The sequence below is a fragment of the Xyrauchen texanus genome, chromosome 29 (assembly GCF_025860055.1).
Source record: "Xyrauchen texanus isolate HMW12.3.18 chromosome 29, RBS_HiC_50CHRs, whole genome shotgun sequence".
Classification (NCBI taxonomy): domain Eukaryota; kingdom Metazoa; phylum Chordata; class Actinopteri; order Cypriniformes; family Catostomidae; genus Xyrauchen; species Xyrauchen texanus.
Window position 1 is genome coordinate 5,574,075 of NC_068304.1, and position 22,765 is coordinate 5,596,839.

General features: G+C 39.8%; 1 protein-coding gene across 1 annotated transcript in view; it reads left to right on the forward strand.

Moving 5' to 3' along the window:
* Nucleotides 1-22,765, forward strand: part of LOC127623405 (spondin-1-like) — a 254,471-nt gene that overhangs the window by 201,923 nt on the left and 29,783 nt on the right. The window contains exons 8-11 of the mRNA XM_052097865.1: nucleotides 12,378-12,579; nucleotides 15,623-15,763; nucleotides 16,138-16,213; nucleotides 17,353-17,535. Of these exons, the coding sequence (XP_051953825.1) occupies nucleotides 12,378-12,579; nucleotides 15,623-15,763; nucleotides 16,138-16,213; nucleotides 17,353-17,535 (602 nt within the window). The remainder of the gene's footprint in view (nucleotides 1-12,377; nucleotides 12,580-15,622; nucleotides 15,764-16,137; nucleotides 16,214-17,352; nucleotides 17,536-22,765) is intronic.

Below are 22,765 nucleotides of genomic sequence, written 5' to 3' on the forward strand. Positions count from 1 at the left end.
GAATTTTCATGCCACTCCCCTTGACATACGTGTATAAAAGGAGCTGGCTCGTGCAACATGCGACGAAAGCGTAAACCGTCTTGGTGATAGATATACGCTACTGTAGGGCTCACAGTTTAGGAGTGGGTTTGGTTATTAGCAATAATTAATAATTATCATAGATAACCATTCATTATTAAAATCAATAGAACACTGATTAGAATCAATGTTAGCTTTTTTTAATCCTTAAAATCAACAATCATCAAATTTAACAGAATATTCATTATTATCAAAGATAATAATTAATTATTAAAATTAATTAAACATTGATTAGACTTAACACTAGCTTATTGATCCTTCAAATTCAACAATCATCAAAAGATAATTGTCAATTATCAAAATCAATAGAATATTAATTAGGATTAATGTAGACGGGGCAACACCCTGGAATCAGGAACTAATACCCAGACAGTATAACAGTCTCAATGTTAGATTGTTCTCTTAGGAAAATTGATGTCCTTAGATCATCAAGATTAAAAAGTGAACAACGAAGGGTTGAATTCGAGCACTGGCATCCCCTGCCAGCCTTTGACACGTGTAAACAAACCAAAACACTTCTCTTTTAATTGTAACGAAGTTTATTGAAAATATAATATCAATTAATGCAGTCAATAAACTTCCAAAATTCAACGACAAACTAAATAGTGAGATGATTAGATATAGTAACCAAAATAAGCCTATAACACATGAGAGGACGGTGTATGTGGGTGAGAGGAGTGACGCGCACAAAATGGCGGACGTGACTCTCGTGGAGAGTACGTCACGCGAGATTTCCAACCAGAGAGTATGGCCGAGAATGTGGGCGGAGAGAAGCCGGTTTATGGCGTCTGCCCGTGTGCAGCGTGTCTTTCTGTGTGTGTGTGTGTGTGTGGTTAGTATGACAGAGAAAGAGAGAGAGAGTGAAAGTGGTGGCGCCGAAGCCGGTTTCGCGATCATGGGAGAAAAGGGAACTCTTATGGATAAACGGTTTGTCGGTCTCCTCCGCGATGGCGTAAATACACAACAGTCCAACATAGTTGGATTACAACCCAGGAAACTCTCTTTTGCGATAACAGTTTGTTACATCAATAGCTTGACTATTATTAGCAACAAATGAGCAGACTCTGCGGTCCGTAAACTGTACAAACAATAAACTTGATCCACAAGAATAACACACCTAAATATCCTATCTCTGCCCAGACGTTAACCTCTTACTTGAATCGTGTGGGCACGCATGTAGAATGTGTGTTCATCCGTCGTTCCACTCCGACTCTGTTCCTTGAGGCTCAGGTGAAGATGGGAGGCCGTTTTATCGCTCTGTCGGCGGGCGGCTGCTGATTCTCGACAGCTGGCGGAGAAATCAGTGACGATATCTTGACTGAAGAGGAAAGGGGATCCTTATTTCTTCACTTCTGCAGGCAAATGGATGAAGGTGCGGATTGCTCGGCGGTTTCCTTCGGATCCGTTAAAGTGTTTGGTGGAACACAATGTAATCTCAACTCATCCAGCGAGATGGAGATTGTATGGCCGCAGATTGTAAATTGCACGTTACTTCCTTTTGCAACGAGGCAACACCTGAGAGCAGTGATGACTGCGTCTATGCACAGCGGGCGAAGTCACTGGAAGCGAGGTACAGAACGATTTTTTCTACTCCTGATGACATCATTGTTGAGGTGCGTTCTTTTGAGTGCCTTATCCAATAGGAGTTGAGAGTTCGATCCTTTGGAATTTCACACAGTTGTAAAGTGAGCAAGGTTTCTTGGGAGTTGTAGACTGTTTTGTACTCCCTTGGTTTGATTTTGCCACGGTTTTTATCAGTAACATTTCTGACTTTGTTTTTGTGGGCCTCAGTCAGACTTTACGACTGTGTTAGGCCTGCCTTTGTCTTGTATCTGAATACATGAGGCCCTACATTACCGTTGCCATGTTGTCTTTTCGGACCAACACATGCTTGCCCTGGATCAACAGCCGAAGCATCTGCCGGGCAAGAAATACTGCCAGCAACTCTAGGCAGTTGATATTCGAACACAGTTGCGACCCTGTCCAGGAGCCCAGGGCTGCGTGGCCATTGCAGATGGCACCCCAGCCATGCTTGGAGGAATCTGACGTAACCATGACACAACTGGAAACTTGCAGTAAGGGGACCCCTGCCCGCAGAAATGCAAGGTCCAATCAAGGGCTGAACATGCAGCGACAGATCGGCATGATGACCCCGCACCATGCCCATCTTGGTACTCGAGTCTGACGCCAGTGCTGAAGCGGTCTCATATGCATCAACCCGAGCTGCTTGACCACCGCTATAGATGTCATATGCCCCAGGTGAAGGTGAAATTGCTTCAGTGGGATCGCAGTTCTTCGCCTGAACAACTAGGCAGTTCAGCACCGACTCGTGAGGCGTGCCATCATAGAGAATGAGTATTACACCAATCTGAGAAAAGAGATGCTCTGTGTTCCGGGGAGAGCTTGCTCTTTTCGCAGTTGACCCGAAGCCCCAACCGGCTGAAGTGCCTGAGCACCAGGTCCCTGTGCGCACACAACAAGTCTCGAGAGTGAGCTAAGATCAGCCAGTCGTCGAGTTAGTTGAGGATGTGGGTGCCCACCCCCCTTAGTGGGGCAAGGGCTGTCTCTGCGACTTTCGTGAAGATGCAAGGCGACAGGGACAGAGCGAAGGTGAGAACCTTGTACTGGTACACCAGCAGAAAGGGCCTGTGCAGAGGTAAAATCCAGATGTGGAAGTACGCGTTCTTCTGGTCTGCCGCCGCAAACCAATCTTGATGCCGGATGCTCACTAAAATGCGTTTCTGTGTAAGCATCTTGAATGGGAGTCTGTGCAAGGCACGATTCAGTAATCGCAGGTACAAGATTGACCACAGCCTACCGCCTTTCTTGGGTACAATGAAGTAGGGGCTGTAGAACCCCTTCTTCATCTCGGCAGGAGAGGCAGGATCTATCGCATCCTTCTGCAGAAGTGTAATGATCTCCGAATGCAGGGTAGCGTTGTTCTTGCCCCTTCACTGAGGTAAAACAGACTCCACTGAACCCGGGCGGACGCCTGGTAAACTGAATCGCATAGCTGAGTCAGACGGTCCCTGTCAGCTATCGTGATGGGTTGGGGAGCTCAAGCCAAATATCCAAGCTCCGGGCGAGGGGGGCCAAGGAGAAAATCACGTCTGACGTACCTGCAGGTAGGGCATCACAGCGGGGCGAAGCAGGAGGCACCACGTTGAGAGGGCTCGAGCCCTGAGCTCGAAATCAGGATTATTTCACCAAATATTGATTTCTGAACCCTTCCTAAGTTAATACATTAATATTGTGAAAATATGAACTTGTTTTCTTTGCATTATTCGAGGTCTGTAAACTGCATCTTTTTTTCTGCAAATAAATGCTCTAAATGACAATATTTTTATTTGGAATTTTATTTTTACTCAAACACAAACTTATAAATAGTAAATCCAGAGAAACTGATAATTTTGCAGTGGTATCTTCATTTATTACAGAATTTTTGTATATATACATTTTTAATTTTTTTTTTACTGGAACACAGCAGAAAGATGCAAATTAAGAAAAGGATTAGTCAATATGAAGTGGATTTGAATCGGATTCTAGTTATAAAATCAGTGTTGTAAAATTCTCAAAAAATGTACTCCCCATATGCCATCCCAGATGTGTATGACTTTCTTTCTTCAGCAGAACACAAATGAAGATTTTTTAGAAGAACATCTAGGCTCTGTTGGCCCATACAATGCAAGTGAATGATGACCAATGCTTTGAATCCTCAAAATTCACAAAGGTGGCATAAAAGTAATTCATAAGACTCCAGCGGTTAAATCCATGTCTTCAGAAGTGATATGATAGGTGTGAGAAACAGATACGTATTTATATAAATCTCCCCTTTCACTTTCACTTCTCCTCTGTTATTTTTGGCTATTGCACTCTTTGTGCATATGGCCACCTACTGATCGAGGCTAGCGAAATGTGGAGATTTATAATAAAAAAGGACTTAAATAATTAATACGTTTTTAACCCGAAGATATGGTGTCTCAACTTCTAAAGCACGATTATCAGTATGTTTTATTGTGTTCTTTTCGCTCTTCGAATCTCCAAACAACACTGTGCTAAGCATAGCCAAGCATATTTACATAGCCTACATATAGCCAATGAGTGCGATAATTTTCTTCTTCGACATTTAGTGTAACACAGTGGATCATGTCATTTCAACATAGCGAAACACATTGAAGAGGGTGACCTGCACCATGTAGAATTAAATTTTATAGAAAAATATTATAAGTACAGTCTTCATCTCATGTGTGTGTTAACACCATTCAGATCACTCTTCACAAAACCACAATTCATTTGTTAAAGGTGCAGTATGTAAGATTCAGAAACACTTGTTGTTAATGACACCTGTGGCCATTAAGTGAACTGCAGCCAGATACCTGTTGCTTGTGATTGCACGCACACACTCCATAGGGACATGAGCGTTGACCAAAACTAAGAGACTGAACGTGATTGACCGACATCATGCTGACAGATGATTTAGCATAATTAAAATGACACAGTTATGATTGTTTTACTACAAACTTTGAGACTGTATATTATATTTGACTCTCCAGTGCTGGAACAGGGCTAAAACAAAGTTTGGATATAGGTCTGACTATGCAAGACTGTAGTTTGAAGTAATCACTTTTCTTTGCATGATACATTGACTGCATTTATACAATAGTCTATGTCAGCATTAGCTAGCTAGCCCACTTTATCAATAGCTGTTAGCTAAATTTGGTGGATGATGACAGTATCTGTTTATAAAATAGATTGTACATTATAAATATGTTGACACAATTCAGTATTAATGTGATTCCATCACAACTAATGTTTTGATATATCGATGCGCTACTGTTTTATAATAATAGATTGTATATATTTTCTGTATAACCAAGTTACGTTACACTAATGAATGGAGCTTGAACAAACTCTAGCATTCATTTCATGTGTTATCGTAGTTTACCTTGCTGAATAATTACAGATTAACATTGTTTATGACAGTTACTGTGAATCAGCATACTTGACTTTTAGTATAAAGAGAAGATCGTTTAAATTATTTGAAAGTTACAAAGCAAGGTAGCTTGCAATTCATCCGCATTAGCAGGCAAGATCAATTTAGCTAAAATTGCACAGATCAATCCTTATAGCACTATATTTCACATGCTTTGCAGTTATTTAAGCTTACCTGTACAATAAGACGAATACCAATTCAAGGTCAGTTTTGAGCCCCAAAACCGAACGAAGGTCCCTCCAGGAATCAAATGCCCTGCTGATGTTCACTCTAGTTTTCGCTCAACCATGATCACATTTCCACTTAGCCAGACAGGAGTCGGTTTTGTGCTGGAAGCCGGATGTTTGCTGGATTCCATCTCTAATATAATGTTACCAAGTGTTGCAGTTTGTTGTCGCTATTGAATAGTGGAAGTGAAGCTATTACTGTTTGAGGCATAAACGTATTAACACTGCATCCTTTGGATGTTCCGGCAAAAGTGACCCGTTCCTTTCATGTGAAAATCAGTCTACAGGCTTTAATAGGCAAACAAGGAAGTCCGGGAAGGGCTCAATTTTTAAGTTGCGTTACAAGTCGTTCACACATTGGCTAAACAAAGGTGAATATTATATGAAAATTGTTACTTATTGCACCTTTAATATGTAAAACTTAGCCCCAAATCACTCAATGCACCTTTAAATCGGTCTGTGCTTACAGAAATGTTAAACACTGCCGCCATTGGCCAAAGTTGTAAGTGCTATTGGGCACATGTGAGCTCCATTTTCCAGGTGTAATGTCCACAGAGTGTGCCAAAAGCAAGTTGTTTTCAGTTGTACAGGTTGTAATACAGTAAAGTCTAATGCATATTTTATAAACTGAATCCCCAAACCCTAACCCTAACATTGGCAGAGTAAAAATAATGTTAGAGGGAAAAATGCAACCTCTGAATCACATTTGTCACTGACAACTCAACCTTTATTTTTTCCTGGTTTCAACACAGGATCCGAAAATGGGTTTCCCACACTACCGACATAATGTGCTTCAGTTTGTGAAACAAGCTAATACAAATATGTGAGTTGTGCTTGTCAGTGAGTCTCCACAATGTGTCTGATCCTAGGGTATCGAAACTCTCAGAAACAACATGCCGACTTCCGGTTTGATTATGGCTCAAGCCCTGTCCATGGGCCAGGTGTGTACATTTCCAGAGATATACCAGTAGCATATATTAACAAATCAATTATTCATTACCGTATCCTAATTGAGTATAAACCTGTGTATATATCCTACTTTAAACAAGTATAAATACAAGTAATTCTGTTGCTTTCGATTTAACTTCATTATTTTGAAAAGGTAATTAACATCATTACAAAAAAAAATTATACTTAAACTCCAACACATTTTGTGCAGATGCTTTTGAAACTGCAAAAAAGTCCTTCTCTGGCTTCTGAGTCTGTTCCTTCACCTGACTTACAATTGCTGTTCCTTCCCCTGTTCTTCTCCTGTCAGATTCTCAGCCAAATCTATGTGCAGACACGAGAATCTCTTGTGACTGGTGTCACCACATTCAAAACACAGGCATTGAAACTATTGCCGCCACTCACTCAAAGACACAACCAGAGTTTTTTTTTCTAGAGAAATTAAAGACTTGTCTTCTAAATGAGTAACATGCTTTAACACAAGATTGTTACACCCAAAGTAGGGCAGAACCGATTAGTCTACGTTATTGATTGTATAAAAAAATGTAGTTGTCCAATAGTCGTTTGATGTCATTTAACATAACATGAGATCATATGAAACTTTAATGATGGGGTGCGAGAGGAGCACTGCAGCTGCAAATCTGCAAATCGCGTCTGACTGAGGAGAGGAAGAAAACATGTCCAGATGCACTCTAAACTTTCTAAACAGCTTCAGGTGATGTAGATCGCAAAGTATAAGGGAATTATAATGCAAAAATACAGAAGCACTGTCATAGTAAAATAAATCAGAGCTGGATCTGGCATTCCAATTAAGCGAAACTTGCATGTCGGAGCATCTAAAAAGCAAACAACTTGACATTAAATATTTAATGCATCCTTTATTAAAGTTCAAATAAAAAGGAAGTGCATCATAAACAAACTACAAAAATGGCATTTCTCTGTGCAGTCAGCGCCGCTACTATAAGTTGCGTAAATGGGAAGAGATTATAACTGCACCCGACTGAGGCACACTCTGGTGAAGGGTACGCTCGTCCCTCGTGCGCGTTTGCTGCAGCTATATTATAATGCGATGGGTTGCGACGTAGTGAATCATAATATACTGGAGTGATATTATTCTCATGGCTTATTGAAAATATCACACGTATTTAGATACAGCTTTAAAGCAAAATCTTTTAGAAACATGGATGAGATTATTTATGAAAATATACCACAGTCAAATCGTCTTTGAACACAGACAAAAGACAAACTTTCTATTAACTTACTATTCTAAACATAAATCTAATCTAACACATATATACATAAGACAGGTTGGTGAAAATGAGTGAGAGAATGTGAAATAAAATGATCAGTACAGTGAAAATTAATTTTATGGAGTCTGTTGACAATACCTTAGGAACAATTTATCCTTCTTCGAGTCTACATCGATTACATCAGATTACCCAAATTATTTAATTAATACACCAACACTTTGAGCACAATATTAGAGATGTACTTGCGTGTCTTTGGTGTTTCCTTGCAATCTTTGTGTTGCTTAGTTCGAAAGTCCATTCGTTCCATCGATGTATGAATGATGATTTTGTCTGTATGAATGATGAGGTTAGCTGTGAAGCGAGGCTTTCTCATTCCTTCTCGGGACGTCGAGTCCCGAGCTTTCTTGGACCTCACATGGCGAGGAGCCTGGCCATCAGTGGAGCGACCAGACAAAGCACGTGCAGGCAGAAGAGCAGAGAGCCGAAGAGCCTCGAGAAGAGAGGATGAAGAGGCAAGAGAGCATGTTCTTCCTGTTTGGAAATATTTGAACTGAAATTGGCCGCATCCCCAAAGTGTCTTGCGCTAATCAGAAGAGACTTGGAGAGTCACATGGTCAACTTGACTGTCTTTTCCGACAGTTAAGTTATGGTCCTTTGTTTCAAAGTCTTAAAAATGTCCTGCTCAAAAATAGTGCATATATAATCATGAGCTTTTATATCTTGAGAATGGTACAAGAGACATGACATTCGTTGTCATCATGTTATATGTGTAGGTAACAAAACATGAAAATCCCTGGTTACAAAATAATACTGGTTAATTCATGGGTTATACAACATGGATGAAATATTACACACATTTTAAAGAGGTACATCAGGCTATAATCATTAATCTGTCAGTTATACAAGTTACCACTTCAAAGCAATTGTCCGAATGCCTAGCAAGACTAGGTATTGTATGAACTGTGGATGTAAATGCATTCTGTACATTTTGGAAGGTTGATTCAGCAGTACTGTGACTTTGTGTGAGATGTTTCTGGATTGAGGAATGTCTTAGTATTCGAGTCATGCAAATCTGATGGTCCTTGTAAACTTACACAGAACAGCCTGGTTTACTTTGTGTGGGGGATCCAGCAGAGGGCCTGTAATTTATGATGTGGAAACATTACAAACTGAAAGGCTGTGTATTTCCTAGATCCAAATCATGTTGCTGGAATTCTTCTGCATATATAACTTACACATATGTATGTGCAAAAACTCTTTGAGTATCACATGCCTTCTTACATGTCTGTGTTCACATATGTGCATGTATGCTTGCAAACATAAAAGCCTCAGATAGCCTACATGTACATACACACACACACACACACACACACACACACATGTTGTGTTTCCATGTTTTATGGGGACTTTCCATAGACATAATGGTTTTTATACTGTACAAACTTTATATTCTATCCCCTAAACCTAACCCTACCCCTAAACCTAACCCTCACAGAAAACTTTCTGCATTTTTACGTTTTCAAAAAACATAATTTAGTATGATTTATAAGCTGTTTTCCTCATGGGGACCGACAAAATGTCCCCACAAGGTCAAACATTTCGGGTTTTACTATCTTTATGGGGACATTTGGTCCCCACAAAGTGATAAATACACGCTCACACACACACACACACACACACACACACACATACGTTGGGTTTCCATGTTTTATGGGGACTTTCCATAGTCATAATGGTTTTTATACTGTACAAACTTTATATTCCATCCCCTAACTCTAACCCTACCCCTAAACCTAACCTTCACAGAAAACTTTCTGCATTTTTACATTTTCAAAAAACATAATTTAGTATGATTTATAAGCTGTTTTCCTCAAGGGGACTGACAAAATGTCCTCACAAGGTCAAAAAAATAGTTTTTTACTATCCTTAAGGGGGAATTTGGTCCCCACAAAGTGATAAATGCTCTCTCACACACACACAATCAAACACACACATGCTCATGTAAACGCACAAACTCTGAGTATTACTTGCTTTATTAAATGTTGGTGTTCACATATGGGCATGTGTGCTTGCAAAAATAAAGGCCTCAGATCTGTGCATGTGCACTTACACACACACATGCACACTAGCACACACTCACACACACATGCATGCACACATGAACACACAAAATCTTTTGAGTGTTACATGCTTTCTTTTTCACAGAGATTAACTTTATCCCACCCTGAACTGCATCCAACATCCATTAATCCATCCAACATTAACACACACACACACACACACACACACACACACACACCAGAACTGTCTTTGCCCCAGAGTGACCCTTCTTCAATAGAATTGTGTTTTTCCTGGTCAAATATGACCAGCCATTGAAAATGAATGGGGAAGATCATAAAAAACAGGACTTTTATTTTTAAATGCTTTTATTTTCTAAAAAGGGGCACAAAGTAACACTTGTAAAACTTTCTTTAGGTTCCTGTTCAGATTGCTGCCGGTCTGTGCTTGTTTGTAGCTTACTAGCCTGTTTAGCATTGCTATTCCTCTACGTTCATTTACCATTTTACAGAATGTTTCTTTTTATTTCCGCTTTCCTATCGTATCAACTACGTGTATATTACCAAGCGTGCCCATTTTCTTTTCTTTCTTTTTTCCGGCCTGTCACTTTGTGACATTGCATGCCACATGTTTACTACAGCTTCTTCCATCTGCAGTGAAGGATTCACATGTGATAAATGTAAGGAAAATACCAACACTATTCATATTTATGCTATATTTTTTAATCAACAACAAACCATATCAACGAAAACCTGGGGTTTTTTGTCCTCATGCACATGACTGGCAATAGCTTTATGCATGTACCTTGCAAATGTGTGCTCTGCATTTGAAACACACAATGCTTGATGAAAGAAAGATCATCAAAGAAAGAGTCTATTGGAGAGGGGTCACTGTTGGGCAAAGATAGTTCTGGTGTGTGTGCGTATTTGTGTGTGTGTGTGTGAGCGTGTATTTATCACTTTGTCTGGACCAAATGTCCCCATAAGGATAGTAAAACCCGAAATGTTTGACCTTCTGGGGACAGTTTGTCGGTCCCCATGAGGAAAACAGCTTATAAATCATACTAAATTACGTTTTTTGAAAATGTAAAAATGCAGAAGGTTTTCTGTGAGGGTTAGGTTTAGGGGATAGAATATAAAGTTTGTACAGTATAAAAACCATTATGTCTATGGAAAGTCCCCATAAAACATGGAAACACTACGTGTGTGTGTGTGTGTGTGTGTGTGTGTGTGTGTGTGTGTGTGTGTGTGTGTGTGTGTGTGTGTTAATGTTGAATGGATGAATGGATGACGGATGCATTTCAGGGTAGGATAAATGTAATCTCTCTGAAAAATAAAATTCAAAAGAATTTCTGCGTGTATGTGAGCATGTGTGTGTTTGTGTGTGCGTGCGCATGTTTATGTGTGTATGTACACGTGCACAGGTCTGAGGCCTCTTTGTTTGCAAGCACACATATGTGAACATGAACATGATGAACATGCTCCTGAACACAAAATGTTTCTCTTATTTTTGATTTTTCCCCATTCATTTTCAATGGCCAGTTATTTTTGTCTGAGAACACCAACAAGTGTGACTTTTTGCCATTTTGTACAAAATAAAAGCATTTCAAAACAAACTTCATGGTAAAACATTAAAGCACACTAGTGTGATAAATAGTACAGATATAATATTGCCAAAATTATCCACAAATAATGTTTTTTTTTTACTTAAAAATGGAGATGCATTAGCTAAGGTCATTGAGGCCTACGATCAATACGTTCTAAAAAGAAATACAAAACATGTGCTAATTGAAAGAAAACAAATTGACAAAACTATCTAATCCAGTATTTGGTGATAATATGACATAACAAGAGATTTATAAGCAATTTTAATAAGCTGGTCATTTTTACCCGGAGCACCAACTTAGGTAAAAAATGTCAACACAGCACAAGTGTTAATGAGAATTTTGGGAATAACCCTTAAATGCACAAGCATTTCACCAAACATTCTAGGTCTTTAGAGACCGAGCATGTATAACTATAACAAATGGATCTACAAAATGCCCAGATACTGTCAAATTTACAAATCATTTTCAAGACAATTAGAAAATAATAGATTAGAATATATTCTGATGTTCATGTTTTATTTTTCACATATCAAAGAGATGGTGCAACAAGTAAAGAACAGGATTCATTACTTCCACACTGAAATGTCATGAGATGCATCTGTCTGTCAAACACATATGGAGCTACACATAAGTTACACATATTTTTTCAGGCACTTATTGAGTCTAAATAAACACACAACATAATTTCAGCTGTACACCCAAATGACAATAGTGAAGTCATTCTGTACATGTGTTAAACTTACTATAGTTTACTTCCATGTTGTTTCTTCTTCAAAAAGCAATGTCAAATGTAAATCAGTTCAATCACTGAAACAACAGCGCCACCTTGAGTAAGAAATTGCATGTATATATTTTGTATGTCTACACGAATATGAGATATTGATAATTCACTATTGTCACACAGAAGATCAACATGATATTGTAGTCATTTGTATGAATATGGCACACATTTGTCTTATAATAAACAAATAAATACATATATTGTGATAGTAAACCCATATAAAAAGACTTATGGAACATTATAACATACCTAGGGTCTCTAATGACTGTTTAAACTTTTGGTACTTAACCAAATATATATATATATATATGTAAAAATTCAAATATGACCTGTCCTGGACATGTTTTTGAGGTTCACTAGTCTGTCGATCTCCTCCGCTCCATCTCTATCTGTCTGTCCTGATGGGAATTTTCTGGTGTCTCTCTCTGTCCTGCAGTCGAGCGGCACCCTCAGCCGAGTTCTCAGTGGACCGCACACGTCACCTGATGTCCTTTCTGACCATGATGGGTCCCTCTCCAGACTGGAACGTGGGTCTGTCGTCAGAGGACCTCTGCAACAGAGAGTGTGGCTGGGTCCAGAAGGTGGTCCAGGATCTCATCCCATGGGACGTGGGGACGGACAGCGGGGTCACTTACGAGGTCAGCTCTCCACAGGAGATCTGGAGATGGGGTCTGATACCAATAGTGAACGTTTTTGTATTTTCATTCTTTTTTATTTTAATACAGTTTGAATTACAAAAATATTTTTTAGCACAATAAATGTTTTGGTTTAATTGAAAAAATAAAATTAAATGGATTTCAAAGGATTTAGTATGTATTTAAATGAGTTAAATGAGATTTTTTTACTTCTCTGGAACACAAAAATAAATAATTTAACAAATGGCCCATTGGGTACATTTAATACAATGGGAGTACACAGTGACTCGCTTTGTACAATGTTTATTTAAGCACCCAAACATGTCTTAAAGTAGTCCATGTGGTTCGAGCATCATATTCCAGGTCTTCTGAAGGCATATGATAACTTGAACAGATAATTGTAGTTCTTATTCAATTTCAAATCAAACAAAATCAAATCATTGATAAAGTACATAAACAGCGCTGGAATACATTATGGCCACTATGTCGATAACATCATAAGTGGTTCTTACATCATGACATTTGGTCACTGGACGTGTAAGAGGTTTAATGTTATTAACATAGCAAGGAATGAAAAAAATATTTTAATGCAGTGATTCAATGAATCAATTGATCTTGTTCTCAAAACCTGAATAATTCATTCAAGAATCAGACTGATCTTGTCGAATGCAACTCACAGACTCGATCCGGTCTGAGTTGTTCTCGAGTTAACAGTTCACTTGAGGGGGAGATTATCAGTGAATAATTACTTAAAATATGTTCCTCGCTCAAAGCTATTGTATAACTTTGGAAGACTTGGAATATAATATGGACAGCATTGAATGGGCCACTTTTGTTAATACTTTTATAGTAGTTTTGCATTCACTTTGAAGCTCGAAAGCTCCAGTCACTGTTAGTTGTATTTGCCTGGTAAAGATTAACCAGTACATTGTCCAAAATGACTCCGTTTGTGTTCACAGGTTCAAGTCATAAGGGATTGGAATGACATGTGGGCAAATGAGAGTTAATGATGACAGAATGTTTGTTTGTTTGGGTGAACTATGCCTTTAACATGGTCAATGTCTCTAACTGTGATTACATTAGTGATGTAAAAATAATCTAAAACTTTTCTTTCTTTGATTTAAGTACATTATATATATATATAAAAGAAAGCTTTTTCCCTAGTTTACATGAGAAAAATTCCTGATTGTCAATGTTATCTCAGGCTTTTGGACCATACTATTCCAGACGAACATGTTTATATATATATATATTAAGGTGTTCATGTGCTGTGTGCTTGGCATACATTCATCCCTTGAGTCTGTAGTTGACCAGCACACTCATATACAACAAATTAATGCATACTTTCACAAACATGTACAAAGCATTCTGCAGTAAATGCATTTTTCCATGTGTTAGTAATGGAACAACATAAAAACAGGGACAAATTATGCTGTGATAAAGAAGAAGCCATTTGCGAGTTGAAATAGTTCACTTGATGCCACACAGTCATGACTGTAGCTTAATTCTGCCCCCTACTGGTGTGTTTGACTGTGTGTGAATGTTGCCTTCATTTCAATAGATCATGGTGATCAAATCCCCATCAAGTGAAGACCCCTGAGCTTTTGTGAAATACATGTTTTCTTTTAAGTGTTGTAATGTGGGTAAAAGTGTGTCGGTCTAACTATAAGTAAGCCATTCTCATGCCGGGTTCACACATCCTCCATGAGCGAGGCGTGAGCAGTGTGTTTTCGTTTTGATGCTCATATTAACAGATTGCACTATTCCCACTGCAAGCGTGAATCACGAGGTGGTGCATCCCGGACGTGGCAGTGAGCAGATATTTTCGGCTTTGAGCCTATTTTTGCAGCACGGCCCACGCTGAGCTCAGTGGCTTTGGGTGCAGTACAACACTAAATAATCAGGAGATTATAGAGAAGACACAAAAGCAAGTCAAAATTATTCATACTGCACCTATAATACACTACAATTTATATGTCTGCATGCAAGTAAACTCATAAAATAACTTAATAAAGGAAAGAATTAGTAAACTGCCGGACCTTTTGCCAATCTGTGTATATAGGTGTACAGTTTAGACAACATTAACCAATCACAACCAAGTGTGCTGATGAAGACGAAGTGTACGTGACTGCCCGCTGTTGTCCTTGAAGTAGCAATAACCTCAGCTTATTACGACCTTATTGAAGATTTTATTTTTTATAATTTTTTTTGCCGTAGGACCCCATAGATATCTTTATTCTCTGCACAGATGCACTGCTGTTTCTAGCGGAAGAGAAAGTCAGTAATTGTAATCTGATTAAAACTATTTAAAATAATGTGTTAAACTACTTTTTGACTAAAAGGTAATTAGATTACAGTAATTAATTCCTTTGTTATAAAATTACACCTGTCTGCATTTCTCAGATGGAGTTTAAAGGAGCTGTTAGTGATTTTAAGAGTTCTAGAACTTCACGTAGCAAAAGACAATGGTACCAAAATAGCGTTCTTAAAACCTAACCGCGTATTAACAACCGACAAACTGACCGCAGCCCTCAACCATTTTTTTTTTTTCACTATTTGCAGAGATGATATTTCATTACACCTATGTAATTGATATCTAGTAGGGAACAGGACATTTTCAAAAAACAAAATGGCTTACTGCATTTTTAAGTAGTACCGTACCTAAATAAAATATTTAAGGGCGTTTTCAGACCTGTAGACCGTTTGCTTTGTTCAGAAATGGGGACTAAATTGTTAAAATGCTGCAGTTTCTTCTTGGTTAGAGGTTGTGCTCCAAATACAAATCTGAAATTGACTATGTTTTTATAGGACAGTTTCATCTTATATGTTTAAATATCAAGGGAAATCTGATTCTCCATTTCATGACCCCTTTAAACACAAGTATTGTGTCTTTTCATTTTAGTTTTCATAAATGTAAATATTTATTTCATTTTGAGTAATTTGGCCCACCATATTCAACCACCCATTTATAAAAAAATATATAAAGAAAAATGGATTGGAAAACTTGACATTAGGTAAACATAGTTATTTATTTTATTTGCCACAGTCTCCCAACATGCCAACAGCTCCTCAGGAGAAAATACGACCCCTCACAAGTTTAGATAATCCACAAAGCCCCTTCTATGACCCAGAGGGAGGCGCGATCACTCCTGTCGCCAGAGTTGTCGTGGAAAGAATTGCTCGCAAGGTTTGTTCCTCTTTGTCTTTTTAAATATTTCACTTTCAAAATAAGATACTCTTAGTTCTTCCATGTCATAAAGTCAATAAAGTAAAATCTAAAATAACTTTGCAACACATTATAAATATTTATGAAGCCAGCATGTCGCCACAGTGCCCTAGAAGAAATAAAAGGCACGCATCCTTTATTGGCAGGAAGTTCGTTTTAATGAGAATAAATGGAAATGAGGAGGAGGTTGGGGAAATGTATAATCATGTCAGCTTTTGCTGTATTTAATCAGATAGTGATAGTGTATCCAACACTGTGCAGATAATATGACTGAATGAGAGACATCATTTAAACTATGTTTGAAAGTTGGAGTTGTTGTCTTGTGGTTTCGGCAGGGTGAGCAGTGCAACGTTGTTCCTGATAATGTGGACGACATTGTGGCTGACATTGCCCAGGAGGAGAAAGACGAAGGTTTGCATCTCTTTATACTTAAATCAAAGGAAACCTTGGGAGAAAGAGAAGATGAGCGTTTTAACTATGCATTATTCCAAATCCTCCAGTCCTGCTTTCTTTACACTGGCATGAGCTGGGTCATTCTATAAAATGTTTTCTATTTTAAGTTTGCTACAGTAATGTGACTGAAGTACATTTGTGCATCCAGACAAATACAGTATTGTTAAATTGCATTGTGCAATCATATGTTTGTAGATAATTATGCCTAGTGAAAGGTAAGATTGTTGATGGTTTTACAGTTTAATTTGACATTACGTGCCTTGTGCTCATGGAACTTTTTTTTTTTTTCCAGTATTTAATGCAACATAAAAGGCATAAAGCATAAATGTAATCTACACGACTCCATATATAAAGATAGATTCTGTGCATTTTGGCATGTGAGATGGAAGAAAGATCCGAATCCTGCGACAAAGTCAAAAGTTCAACCCATTTACAATGACAGTTTTTTTTTTGGATCAGTTCCAACATCTTGATGAATTGTCATTTTGTCCTAAATCGCGAGTTTAATGCCCAAGATGCAGTATTTTCTATGCCTTAAAGGAAATCCAAAACATCAAATTTTCTTATGTTTTTGGTGATTCACATTCTTCTTGCATATCGCCACCTACTGGGCAGGAAGGATAATTTATATTAAAAAAGGAATTTGTGTTCAGCAGAAGAAAGTTCATACACATCTAGGATGGCATGTGGGTGGGGAAATGATGAGATGTTGATGCATCACCTGGAAACATTACTTAATAAAGCAGAAGTGATATATTATCAACTAAAATCTAATTAAAATGCATCAAAACATACAGTAATAGCAAGGACAAGCTGAAAACACAGGGGTGGGGATGGGCCAACAAACATCTTATTGACAGAAAGAACAAAAAAATATTTAAGTAAAATACATTTTCTGGATTTTGTTTGATGTGTTTAGATAATGTCTAGATTACAATTAGTAAAAGTTGGCATCATCTTTTAATTCTTCAAGTAATTTTTTTTCCTCACATTAGCAAATGAATGGCACCTGTTTTGTAGAATGACCTCCCATGATAAGATGATCTTACCAAATGTTCCACTCCTGCTGTATGTGTTTGCTCTGTGTGATTGGTCAGATGACACGCCAGAGACCTGCATCTACTCAAACTGGTCTCCTTGGTCAGCGTGCAGTTCGTCCACGTGTGAGAAAGGGAAGCGGATGAGGCAGAGGATGCTGAAGGCGCAGCTGGATCTGAGCGTTCCTTGTCCACACACACAGGATTTTGAGCCGTGCATGGGACCTGGATGTAGTGATGAGGGTCAGAACACATACAAACTTATGAAACATCTGAGATAATTTCCCCCAAATGGACATGAACACAGAGATATGAACCCTTCTCACAGACTGTGATGACACATTTCTGCTTTAATTTAGCAGGCAGCCCTAGCTTTAGTGTGTTTTAGTATGGCCAGAAATTCCTTCAAGGGCACACAGTTAAACTGTCATAGCATATAATTTCACGGTGGGCTAACCTTTATCCATCCTTTTTTACACAGCAAGAGTTGTATCGATCAGACAGCTTGGGCCATCCTCTCTTGGCCAGGAACATTTGTTAAAATGCCCTGAAGCGATGATAACTAGACATTTTTATCAGATGACAGTAGCTGTGCATCATTTCTGGGTGAGGCAACAGCTCACTTCTCCCCGGGTAGCGGAATTGATTTCCACTCACAGACATTAAAAGGTCAAAGCGCATTCTGCATAGTTTTACTGGTGGTGTGGGATCGGTGAAAAAAGCACAGCTCATTTGTACGAAAGCTAGTAAAATAAAATGTGGAGGCGCAGTATGAAAGAGTTTATGAGGATCTGGAGAGACTGAGTATATGGCAATGCAAGACATAGCGTGCTTGTTGGTTGGAGAGCTGATTTCTAAATCTGAGATTTTACTGTTTAAACAGATTGTTCCATATTGCTGAATGCAAAAACGCATCCTGTTGAACGCCCCCTAAAAAACACTGTGTCATGGACATGACCCTAAACCAGCCTAAATATACAGGGCTTCCTTAACAACAGCTATTCATCTAGTTTAGACAACCTACCAACTAGTCAGTTATGAAAATATGTATTTTTGCACAATCCATAATTTTTGCACAACCAACATTATTTTTCCTGAAAACATAAAATTATAAAATTTTTAAAAGTGATGAAGCCATGTGTCCCAGATCTTAGAGGGTTTCTCTTGCAAAATGACTGATTTCAGGTATGAATTAAGAAACCACACTGTAAAGGGTAAAATAGGCGGAGGAGTTGGGAAGCGGCTGTACAGTCAAAATAATGTATAATGAAAACTTAAAAGACATACTGTAAATATAAACACACACGGCAGCTGCGATGGGCTCTCTCTTTCATACTGCCACATGTGGCTCGGCTTTATCCCTCTCCTCGGCTGATTAGCCCAATCACCTTCCTCCTCGTCACACTCCCTCCCTCCTTTGACTCAGGTTGTGAAACCGCCGGCATGACGTTGCCCCTCTAGCTGCGCCTGCCGGCAGGCTTTCCCCCCCTTTCGAGATCTGGGAGGCAGACCAGGGGAGGGAAAAGGGGAGAGGGAAAGAGCGAGGCAGAGTGACAGTGAGAGAGAGAGAGGATAGAGAGAGAGAAAGTGCAAAAAAATGCTTGCCGGTTTTCAGACACGCCGTTGCCTGATCCTCGACCACTCCTCCACCCTCTGGCGGACAACAGACACTTTTCCTCGGGCAGACCAGAGCAAGTCCTCCGACCGGGTGGAATGCACCTCAGCATTCTGGCAGCACCTCCACAGCCCCTCCTCCCCTTGCGGATGGCAGCCATTGCTCCACGTCCAGGTGGCCGGCAGCGACTCCTCCGTCCCCCGGCGGACATCCGCGGCTGCTCCTTTGGGCCGATGGCAGTGGCGAGGAATCCTTGACAGAGCATACCTCATCCCTCCCGGATTTTGGCACCAATGTAACGGGTAAAATGGGCAAGGAGGAGGCAGGAACCGGCTGAACAGACAAAATATTGTTTAATGAAAACACATGGCAGCTGCATGTGGCTCTCTCTTTCTCAAACTGCCTCATCTGGCTCGGCTTTATCCCTCTCTTCGGCTGATTAGCCCGATTGGGGGCCTGATGAGCCCCGCCCTCCTCCTCATCACACACACTTTAGTGAAAAGACAGGTCAGTATGTTTTTTGTTAGTGTTGAATGAGCTGTTAACAGCCATTAAAGATTGATTATCATGTGATTGGCGCATGGGCGTAGATTCTAGTGGGAATCAGAATCAGCTTTATTGCCAAGTATGCTTACACATACAAGGAATTTGTCTTGGTGACAGGAGCTTCCAGTGAATAACAATACAAAAAAACATACAAAAACAGAGCAAGACATAGATAATAAAAAAATATATATAATTATACATATACGTACATACACACAGACACACACCTTCATAAATATACACATACGAAGTGCAAATCTAATACAAATTTGTTGTATAAAGTACAAAAATACAGTATGTTATGTACAGTGCAATGTATGTAATGGCAGAAGAGAATATGTTGGATAATATAAATAGACTAAACTGCGTATTGCTTCTAATTATTGCTCAATGGGGTAGCTTTAACTGTTTATGAGATGGATAGCCTGAGGGAAAAAAACTGTTCCTGTGGCTGACGGTTCTGGTGCTCAGAGCTCTGAAGTGTTAGCCAGAAGGCAACAGTTCAAAAAGGTAGTGGGCTGGAACCAGTGAGTGGGATCTAGAGTTATTTTTACAGCTTTTTTCCTCACTCTGGAAGTGTATAGTTCTTGAAGGGGGGGCAGGGGGCAACCAATAATCCTCTCAGCAATCCGAACTGTTCTCTATAGTCTTCTGATATCTGATTTCGTAGCTGCACAAAACCAGACAGTTATTGAAGTGCAGTAGAACTGTATCAACAGCGCCTGTTGCAGGTTGAACTTCCTCAGCTGGCGAAGGAAGTACAACCTCTGCTGGGCCTTTTTCACAATGAAGTCAATGTGTGTCTCCCACTTCAGGTCCTGTGAGATGGTAGTGCCCAGGAACCTGAATGACTCCACTGCTGCCACAGTGCTGTTTAGAATGGTGAGGGGGGTCAGTGTTGGAGTGTTCCTCCTAACGTCCACAATCATTTCCACCATTTTGAGCGTGTTCAGCTCCAGGTTGTTATGATTGCACCAGTGAGCCAGCCGTTCAACCTCCTTTCTGTATGCAGACTCATCGTCATCTCGGATGAGGCTGATGACAATGGTGTCATCTGCAAACTTCAGGAGCTCGACAGAGGGGTCCTTGGTGGTGCAGTCATTGGTGGAGAAGAGTAATGGAGAGAGCACATATCCCTTGGGGGCACCAGTGATGATTGTACAGCTGCTGGAAGTGAATTTCCCCTGTCTCACAAGCTGCTGCCTGTCCGTCAGAAAGCTGGTATTCCACTGACAGATAGAAATAGGAACAGGATCCTTGCGAATGTACACGGTCTGTCAAGATGTCGAAGGATATGATGCAATCCCATGTTGACTGCATCATCCAAAAGATCTGTTTGCACGATAAGCAAATTGAAGGGGATCTAGAAAGGGTCCATTGATGTCCTTCAGTTGGGCCAACACCAGTCTCTAAAATGACTTCATGACCACAGAAATCGGGGTGACAGGTCTGTAATAATTAAGTCCTGTGATTTTTGGTTTCTTTGGGACAGGGATAATAATTGAGCATTTGAAGCAGCATGGGACTTCACACTGCTCCAGTGACCTTTTGAAGATCTGTGTGAAGATAGAGGCCAGTTGGTTAGCACAGGATCGGAGGCATGCTGGTGAGAAGCCGTCCTCATCTTTTGCTTCCGAAAGACAAGGCACACATCATCTTTACAGATCTTGAGTACAGTTTGAGTAGTATGAGAGGGGAGGAGGAGGGTAGCAGGAGGTGTTAATGTTTGTGGGAAGTGAAGGTCAGAGTGGGTGTGGGGTGTGAGATTGGGCCTTTCGAATCTGCAGTAGAACACATTCAGGTCATCAGCCAGTCATTCGTCCACCACAGGGTTGGGGGTAGTAGTCCGGTAATTAGTAAGTTGTTTTATGCCACTCCACACTGATGCAGGGTCTTTAACTGAAAACTTGTTTTTCAGCTTCTCAGAGTAACTTATTTTATCCAATATGATTTCCTTATTCAGTGTGTTCCTGATTTGATTGTAAAGACTTTGTCCCCACCCCTGTAAACATCCTCTTTGGCATGACGAAGCTGTCTGAGTTTTCTCTGTGAACCATGGTTTATCATTGTTGAATGATAATAATGTCCTAGTAGGGATGCACATGTCCTCACAGAAACTGATGTATGATGTAACAGTATCTGTGAGCTCGTCCAGGTCTGTAGCAGCAGCTTCAAAAACACTCTAATCAGTGCAATTGAAGCAGGCTTGTAGGTCCCACTCTGCTTCATTGGTCCTCTCTTAACAGTCCTAACTACTGGCTTTGTTGATTTGAATTACGGCCTGTAAGACGGAAGAAGATGAGCCAGACAGTGATCAGAGAGTCCCAAATCTGCACTTTGGAACAGAACGATATGCATCCTTTATTGTTGTGTAGCAGTGATCCAGTACATTCCTGTCTCTGGTGGGGCATGTAATGTGCTGTTTGTATTTGGACAGTTCACGTGTGAGATTTACTTTGTTAAAATGCCCAAAAATAATAATAACAGAGTCCGGGTATTGTGGTACTGTGTCTGTGATTTGATCAGCCAGCTGTTGCAGCGCTGTTCCCACACACGTTTGGAGAAATGTAAACACACACCAGAATAAACAAATGGCTTACAGTTAATAAAGAGCACTTCCAAATTAGGACAGCACATCCTCTTTTACGTTGTTACATTTGTACACCACATTTACTGATCTAAAAGCATGTTCCACCATCGCTTGTTTTCCCCGTTAACTCCAATCCACTCTGAACAGCTGAAAGCCGGTAGATGAAATGTGCTGTCCGGAATGGCTTCACTCAGCCAGGTTTCTGTGAAGCACAGTGCAGCAGAGTTTGAAAAGTCCTTATTTCTACATGTAATTTGTCCGTTTTGTTAGAAATAGAGCGGAGATTCGCTAGATGAATGCAGCGCTGACGGAGTTTAACCAGCGCACCGGCTCGTTTCCCTTGCATGCGTCTTGTAAACAGCACAGCTGCGCCTCCAACTAAAATGTCCTGCAAAACGTCAGAATATTCAAAAACCGGGAAAAGATTATCTGAATGTTCAGCAGTTTGTCCCTGGTAAAACTGACTGGAAAATATTACTTGGCCACACTAATTTGGTCTAACATAATTGTTTCTTGAAGGGCCCTCAATCAAGATGGTCAACTAGTTTATCCAGGTCCACACCAACCTAAACCAACTTGGACCAGTTGGTAATTTCCCCACCAATATAAAACAGCATAGAGCAGCTAGTTTGGTTCAGAACGCAACCATCTATCATGTCCCCAAAAACAACTAGAGCAACTTAAAGTTGGTGTGAAAATTTTTTTTACAGTAGGGCTCTTGA